Source organism: Neopsephotus bourkii, unplaced genomic scaffold, assembly GCF_033783945.1.
Source record: "Neopsephotus bourkii isolate Nb327-2 ecotype Australia unplaced genomic scaffold, CSIRO-AGI_Nbou_v1 NB_882, whole genome shotgun sequence".
Classification (NCBI taxonomy): Eukaryota; Metazoa; Chordata; class Aves; order Psittaciformes; family Psittacidae; genus Neopsephotus; species Neopsephotus bourkii.
The window spans coordinates 2151945-2160951 of record NW_026901376.1 but is presented as its reverse complement, the minus strand read 5'-3'; the positions used below and the strand labels follow the sequence as shown (position 1 = coordinate 2160951).

Below are 9007 nucleotides of genomic sequence, written 5' to 3'. Positions count from 1 at the left end.
GATGCACAGTGGAAAGCAGCAAAAGCAGTACTAGCAGTCAGCAGGAAAGGTGAGATACATCAAACAGGGGACACCAAATAAAGGAGAAAACGTGGGAGAACTGCCTTGGCAAACAGTGTGTGTATTGCTGCCTACAGGCCCTGACCCCGAAGTGTGTTACTTGAGAGCCAGATACAGAGAGACAGAAATGATACACTGGGTTAAAAAAAAAGAGAGGAATTAAAACCTGCAAGCAGGAGGAACAGGGCAGGCAATAGTGCAAAATACATCCAGAGAAATTACAAATTTATTGTCTGCTTGAAACATATTCCTAGGGGGCTAAAAGCCATATTGTTTTGGCTTGATTTGGCTCAGTATTAATATTAGAGATCTTAAAGACATTCTCTGACCTGCTTGCTCACCTACTGTATGGCCCACTGCATTACCTGCTCTATGTATGGATGCAGCTACCTGTTCTGGAAAGAAATGCTGTATTTCTTAGATAGCTAAGTCTTGATCTACCCTGGGTTTTGACATAAAACATTTACTTCTAAAGGAATAAAATTATCCAATCCCATTTACATGGGAGAGAGACACAAATAAATACCGGTTACTGAGATAAATAAATACAACTCCTGTCTCCACACTGAAGTCACCATAAAGATATTAAAAGAAACCCACATAAGGCAGCTGTACTCAAAGAAACAAATATATTCATCATGAAAGATTTCAGCTAAATGAAGTCAGGTGAAGTTAGTTACTGCTGGCTTGGCAAATAAAAGCAGAATGGTGTCTGGAACTAGAAATAGTCTCCAAACAACAATAAAGGTTAAGAGACTGAAAGAAAACCCCTCACCCCAGTACCCAAGAACACTATAGCAGGGTGAGATGGAATCACCCCAAAGGTGGTGATAAATAGCAGTATATAATAAAAAGCAATTCGCAAGCACAACAGTTTTATTTCCACCTGAAAAGTAACTGCTGTGAGCACATTAGTAATGTCCATGTAAGATTAATCTGTAGTTCGACATCTACACAATAAAGGGGTTTGTTTTGTCTTTTTAAAGAGTTCACCATTCTTAGAGACATGGAGAACACTTCAGGCAATAGCTGTGTTCTCCAGGTTCTTATGGATCTTTAAAAGTAGGCTAGAGAAAGTAAAAGGGAGAAAAAATACCTGAAGAAAGCAGACAAAGGCAGTACTTTTGCTCATATTTTTAAAAAATAATCTTATTTGAGGAAAATTAGACCCTGAAAAAGGTTCCTTCAGGAAACGCTTCCTATTGCAATATGAACAGAACGTACAATATGTACTACGTTAAGAGTTATGCCTTCCATACACGAGGAGTAAAGCTGTCCATCTTCATCATAACTTTTCATGTTTTTCTTCTGATTTCTCATCTATCAGGTCTTTAAATCCCAGTTTTTCCAGTGGTTCATTAGCCATAAGTTGCCTATGGTAAAAAACAAGAAAACCACATTTCGCATAACAGAGTCTATAACCCAGGGAAGAGCATCATTTTCTATTTAATTCAGTATTATTCATTTTCTATTTCATTTAGTATTATTTAAAGAAATCCAAGATATCTATACAGAGTGACTGCTGCTTGGCAAAGCCTTAGAAACTTCAGGTTTTGGGTTAGCAACATTCAAGGATACTTCTTTTTCCAATTAATTGTGTTGTTTCCTGATTTTCGATACCGAATAAGAGTTTCCTCAGAAACTGACCTGGCTCTTGGTTATCTCTAATTAAGAGACTTAAAGATAATTACAGACTTCATTAAGATGTTCCTAAAACTCTACCTGAATTTGTGGCATTTCCTAGATTCTGAAGTGGATGTGGCTTAGAACAGCACTCATGATGCCGCTCTACTTTGCTGTAGTGATTTTCAAACAGGTTTTGATTTGCAGCCCTCCTCATCACCAAGCCATGCAGTGTATGCAAGTCCTTGTATTTAAGTGCATTTAATAATGCCCTCTGTGCATTTCCCAATGGGCTTCCTGACTCAGCACCGTGCAGGAAGCTCTGCAAAGCAATGCAAGGGCAGAAACATCCCTTGAAAGGCAAAATTTTTTTTCACTTTACCTGAGGAGCAAGTTAAATTTTTCACTTACAAATACAGCTAGGAAAGTAATAATAATATAAAAGCTTCACACTGAGAAAGCTGGCTGTGCAGTTGTCTTGCAGTTGTTCCATTAGCCCACCGGACAGCTACAACACATCAAAACCAAGCTAAAGCCACCAAGGGCACTTGTTTCTTGTAAGGCCACAAAACTCCTCCCTCATCGATGGGTTTCCATCCCCTCTCCGCTTGTACCTCTCCATACGGCACTCCAGGTAGGCCATGGCGCGCTGTCGGCAGGCACCGCTCTCGTAGCCGCTGTCGCGGAGGCACTCCATGAACCGCTCCTTGAAGGCGCTGCACTCCCCTAGAAGAGACAGCGAGGGCCGCATTACCTCCGGGCTCGGGCGGCGGAACCGGTACCACGGGCCCCCCCACCCGCGGCGCTGCAGGGAAGAGGCCGGGCGCTAGGCCGCAGGGAGGCCAGGCCCCCGTTACCGCACCGAAATGATCCAGCGGGAAGGCGCCCTTGTCCGGCGGCCGCGGCTTGAAGCTTTTGCTGCTGAAATTCATAGCGGTGGACATGGCGGCGGCGAGGGGGAACGGGCCGGGACCAGGTCCCTCCCGTCACTCGCTCCCCACCGGGTGCAACCGAACACCGAGCGGCGCCAGAGCGCCGAGCGCATCGAGCGGAGCACATGACCACCGCCGCGCCGCTATGGAAACGGCGTGGGCGTTGCTATGGCAACCGGAGCGCCTCGCTCTGGGGAGGGGGGGTGTCGCCACGGCAACACGATAGGAGTGATGTCACTGCTGCGCGGTCACCATGGAGACGCCGCCGCTGCCCGTCAGGATGGGCTCGGCCGCTGGGGTCGGTCCTTCGGGATGGGGGCTCTGGTCGGTGGCGTTCCCGCTGCGCTGCCGCAGCTCCCGCGTACATCAGCTGCTGCTGATAATGAATAAACCGGTTTGTCCTCATCAAAACCTTGTTGCGTTCCTCAGTCACCTCAGAACTCTCTGAATGGGAGGGGTGAGAGCCGTGGCTGTGGGAAGCCAGCCTGCTGAGGGGCAGGGAACACGGCTTGTCCTCTTGTGTCTCTTCATCTGGAGATGAAGGGAGAAAGCGAGCCCGCGGTCAGCAGCGCAGTTTATACAGGATCCAGCCCTGACAAAGCTGTTCCCGTTTCCACCCAGAAGTGTGTGGTCAAGGTCCCTCCACCACAAGTTCCTCACCCACAACTGCTGAGCACTGGGTCTAGACTTAAAAACACACGTTTGAGGACCCAGCTCTGGCTGGAGGTGTGATCTGACAGCCCTGGGAATCAGCACATGACTGAGGCACCCCCAGGAGGCAGCAGCAACTTTCCTTAGAACTCCCACAGGAGTTTGGAAGAGCCATCCCCATCCCGCTGCACTGACCTGAACTCCAGTGGATGTGATTGCTCATCCCTCATTAATCCACATGGGTTAACATCCTAGCACAGACCTGATGGACAGCACAGAGTTATTTTATGCCTCCTACAAGCAATGGGCGAGCAGACGGCTTCCCATCACGCAGCAAGACAAGAGGTCATTGACAGATGCTGGGGAAGCAGTGAATTTCCAAACCTCAGGACAGAGACCAAGAAAAACACCCCTTTTGCCTGCAGGTTTGCAGCACGCTCTCTGCAGAGCCTCTGTTGTAGCCATCCCGAAAGGAGGATGAGAAATAGCATCAATTTAACCCACACGAGTGCTAACTGTGGATGATGCTGCTAGTCTTTTTTTCTTCTTTGCCCATGGCTGCAATTGGTGTTGTAAGTTGATTTTCTCTTAATTAAATTATTGAGACAAGTAGAAGGCTGCAATTGTTAAGGACAACCATTATGGAAATATTACCTGCAGGCCCATTTCAAGTGCATTTTTTTATGCTTTGATTGCTTTCTTATTACAGTATTGTAAATGGAAAATTACACCAGGTTCTGTTACACAAGCAACTGGTTTACACAGCCTGAAATATAAGGTTTTATTTATTATTATGTTTTCAGGGCTGTGAACAATAGATGTTTTTTATTATACGGTAAATAGCACTTTTCCACTTGACTTCATTATAACACTTAACAGTAAATGGGAGATACTCCTCTTTCAGAAACACATGCAGCAAACTGCCTCTCAGATCTTAGAAGACTGGGCAGCAGAGAAGCAGCTTTGTTTCATCTGGACAAGTTTAAGTGAAGTGTTAAGGCACTTGATTTTAGCAAACTGACCAAATTATGTTCCTTAGCTCCTGGCATAGGGGTTGACTTGCCGATTCCCTGTGTGATGAATGAAGAAATCAAAGGGAAAAGATATTCAGGGATCCCACAGTGGAATTATTCCCAAGCAGACTACAACAATCCTTTCTACTTCTGTTTAATATCTTAACCAATGATCTGGGCAAGGGGATCAAGTGCACCCTCAGTGAGCTCACAGATGACACCAAGTCGGGCAGAAGTGTTGATCTGCTGGAGGCTAGGAAGGCTCTGCAGAGGGATCTGGAGAGGATGGATATGGGCCAAGGCCAACTGAATGAGGTTCACCAAGGCTCAGTGCTGGGTCCTGCACTTGGGTCACAACAACCCCATGTAATGCTACAGGCTTGGACAAGCATGCCTGGAAGCTGCTCAGTAGAAAAGGTCCTGGGGATGTTGGTCAACATCAGCTGAACATAAGCCGGCAGTGTGCTGGTGGACAAGAAGACCATTGACATCCTGGCATGTATCAGAAATAGCGTGGCCAGCAGGACTAGGGCAGTGATTGTCCACCTGCACTGGGCACTGGTGAGGCTGCACCTCAACTCATGTTCAGTTTTTGGCCCCTCACTACAAGAGAGAAACTGACATACTGGAGCATGTCCTGAGGAGGACAGTGAAGCTGGTGAAGGGCCTGGAGCACAAGTCTGATGAGGAATGGCTGAGGAAACTGGTGGTGTTTAGCCTGGAGGAAAGGAGGCTGAGGGGAGACCTTATCACTTTCTACAACTATGTGAAAGTATAGGACAAGAGGAAATAGCTTCAAGTTGGGCAAGCAGAAGTTTAGGTTGGATATTAGGGAAAATTTCATCAGACGGTTTGTCAAGCACTGGAACAGGGTGCCCAGGGAAGTGGTGGGGTCACCATCTCTGGAGGGTTTTAAAAGATGTGTAGATGTACTTATGGACATGGTTTAGCGGTGGACCTGGCAGGGCTGGGTTAATGGTTGGACTCGATCTTAAGGTTTTTTTCCATCCTAAAGGACTCTGATTTTATGCAAAGGCTATATCAACTTCCTGTATTATATTATATTCAAATGCTTTAATTACTTATAATAAACTCCGTGTCTTTCTTTGGAGTCTTAAACTTTGTAGTTACCCAAATTCAGGTCAGGTATAGTAGCAGGTGTTTGGTTATGCTTACTTAATGTTTTTACTGCAAATGTCGGTTGTATCTTCTAGAGTTTCCTGTAAAGGTACAGTTTGTCTTAGACTCTAATAGATGTGCTTTAGCAGCTTAGTATGTATTTTTCCCAAGGAGATCAAATGAACCCCTATTAGATAATCAGTGCAAAGGAAAAAAACCTCATTTGTGGCTTAAACCAACCAGTTCCAAAAGAATTCAGTAAAAACAGTGCCACAAAGAGCAGAGCCACAAACAGAGAATTAAATGCTCTTCACATATTATCTTTCAAAGAAGTGAGAGACTTTCACAGCACCAGGGAAATCTGAAATAGCTGCTTCAGTAAAAAGGTGCCCATTGTACAAGAGAGATCAGATAATCTGTAAAGCACGCAGTGTTTTACAGTAGTCACAGTCTGAAGTCCTGAGCCCTTTCCAAACATTAGAAGGCTCCCCAGACTAGGGAAAACCTGGGATCTTCCCCTTTCAAGTTGCACAGCTGGATAGTTAAAGTAAAGAACAAAAATCCTTTGCTTGAATCAGAACTGTTAGTCATTAATTATGGAGTAAGGAGTCATTAATTATGGATTACAGTAACACTGAAAAAGTGTTTGCCCTTTTGCAATGTTGTCAGATCACACTGAAAACTGACTGTGCTTACCCATCAGTTAGACAAATATACCTTCAGAAGGAGTCTTTACACACTTAGCATTACTTTTGGAAGCACCAAAGTGAATAATACATCAGGGCAGAACCTTTATTCTTTTATATAGGGAAGGTAAACTCCAGGACTTTCATTACTTTCTCTCTCTCATGGCGCATCTCTTAAGAGCCCACAGATTCAAATTATCAGGTAGTTAATTTGAAACTAATTTATAGACAAGCCACGAAAGGCTTTGAGTAAAGTACACGGGGATTTTGTAGCTTGACTTGGGATAGCTGTAAGAAATTAATCAGTTGAACAAGACCAAGCACATTCAGACACTGGAATTTGTGCCCTTGAGACTGCTGTTCCCAGCCCAGGCACAGAACACACCTCAGAGAAACATCCTTCCAGGATCACTCATTCCTACGCCTCACCCTCGCACAGCAAGCATGCCGCCAGCTCTTACATAAGGCCTCTTGCTACATCACTGCCACAGGCTGTTGTAAACCATTTTTCTCCCTTTTAGTTCAGGTTCCTAGACAAGCAAAAATGCAGAATATTGCCAGAATAGTCTGGGGAATGGGGATTTCTGCTGTGGATGATTAATGAAAAATTAATGTTTTGCACTTACAGGGAAATCATAGTTTCATGCCAGTAAGGTCAGAGCCCTAATACATTATGCGCTCTACAAAGATGTACAGAATGATAGCTCATTTTCTGTTAAGACTGAGCCAAAACCTCATCAGGTTAGAGGGGAATGTGGTAGAAATAGTAACACTGCGCTGAAAGCCAAAGCAAACTTCTTTCTTACGTTGTGGGTTGCAGTTCTGGTATATCTAAACCCACATCTCTATCTGCATCAAGACAGGGAGTCCAAACGTAAGATGCGGGGACCCTGGCTCTACTGATACATACCAACTAACCATCCTTCATGGTATGTCCCAAATCGCCCTTGGATTAATATGATTTCTGCAACACTGTGTTGAGACAGACTGAAGCTAGAGACTCAAGAAAATCCTTGGAGCTATGTAAAGGCATTTGATTTGTTCAGCCATAGTTTGAACATAAATTCTTTATAACCTTACCTCCTTAGTACTAACTTCCCAGGTCAGGCTGCCTTGGCTTGTTGGCTGAAGCATGGGGCCTGGAAGAGTATTTTTATAGATATGCATATTATAAAGTACATCACCAGCACCGAATCCCAGGATCTCCATGTATCACCGAGTGAGACTCATGAAGGAATGACATCTATTCAGTCAAGAACAAGGCTTTTAAAAGCAACAAAGTTCTTGAGAATGGTTTGTGGCTAAAAGGGGCAAATGCTTAACAGGAGAGGGAAATACTGTCACTAGGCTCTGCAGAGACAATGCACTAGTCCTGTGCACAGATATTACATTTTCTTCTCCCAGTGACCAGGCCCATCACATACAATCTTTCAGCTCAGAATATGGAAAAAAAAACCCCAAAGAATCTTTCGTTGGAATTTTGCAGTGAAATAATGATTATTTTTAAAGTATATTTTTGGAGTCTTTCATCTCACAGTAGATGTGCACCACACACTGATTTGACAGACAAATGAAAGGCAATCCAGTGCAAGTTATTTGTATCGAAATGAGCATAGCAAACACTTGAGATAGTGATCACTGTAGTGATCCTGTAGAAATACCTATCTCCAGGATGGGAAGAAGCAGGTGTAATCCAATAAAACAATGCCATAAATATGAAAAAGTGAAAGAGGTCAAAGTCAGAAAGCTTTTGATTCCTTTTTGCATTGGCATTTTTCAAGGCGAGCAAAATCCATTAGCAAGGAGCAGCTTGAGTTTTAACGCATCTGAGTCTTTAAAAATGTTAATGTTTAATAGGGTGTGCTCATGCTTTATATATCCCTGATAACAATGCATGGGCTGATAGGCATCTCCTGAGGTTGTAAATCAGTAGCAGAGCCTTGCAAGGCACACAAGCACTTGGTGTTCACTCTCCTGGTTTATTATGTTATCAGAACTCATTGACTGAATTATGGCCTTATAACAGCTCTTTCTCAGCATTATCCTACTGTTACTGTAACATTATTAACCTGTGTCCCAGTAGAAGATAATATATCCTTCTCCAGATGAGCACACAGAAGTTAGACGGCTCTGTGGCTGTTTAATATACAGGCTCATTTTCTAGGAGGAACTGAACTATTTCCCTGAGCTATGCCCACAAAGTCACTTACCTGAAGATGATATCAGTTCTGGTTTGGGCTGGTAGAAAGACAAAGACTTTTGTCTTTGGGAGTGGGGAGCAACATTTTCTCCATTAGCATTCAGCTGGGCCCATGAAGGGTGTTTCATCACTCTTACTGTAAAGTCTCAAGAGTCTCAGTGGACACACCATTTGCTCAGACAAGAGTCTGACACAACAGGATATTCTTAGAACTGTCTGGGACAAGAGGGTGCAGACCAGGACTCCATAGCTGTGCAGCAAATTATGATATGGGCATGACCATCCATTGCCCTCCTTTCTCTGTCCACCCTGCCTAGTTCTTTTCTGCACAGGACAATTCCCCTGGGAAAAGCTCCACTCCTGATAACAAGCCTTGGAGAACAGGCAGATGTGCAGGCACCTTTTTCATGTCAATCTAGTTAGAGATTATTAATTCCCCTTGCCTTCGGCTAATGTACTTTTATTAATAAATAATCATCATTTTTCCATCAGTGGAGCCTGTGCCTGGGAGCCTTGCAGGATTCTAGGAAAAGTATTTATTAAAACTAAAGATTTCTGAAGGGTAGAACAGCAGCACGGCCCAATAATCTGACAGAATCTACAACTGGGGGGCAAAATATCCCCACTTGAGAATATGTGCTAGAGCATCACATTGGCTTCTTCCCCCCCAGAGACACCATTTAAAACTGTGGCCTCCTGTTCATCATCATTTCTGCTATGTTG

At 44.1% G+C, this 9007-nt stretch overlaps 1 protein-coding gene across 1 annotated transcript; it reads right to left on the bottom strand.

Moving 5' to 3' along the window:
* Window positions 1–672: 672 nt before the first annotated feature.
* LOC133214275 (cytochrome c oxidase assembly protein COX19) lies at window positions 673–2753 on the bottom strand. Its single transcript, XM_061357068.1, is given in 4 exon segments — window positions 673–1433; window positions 2298–2409; window positions 2546–2638; window positions 2641–2753. Coding segments are annotated over 4 exon segments (381 nt in total). The 5' UTR covers window positions 2729–2753; the 3' UTR covers window positions 673–1345.
* Between the last annotated feature and the right edge of the window lie 6254 nt (window positions 2754–9007).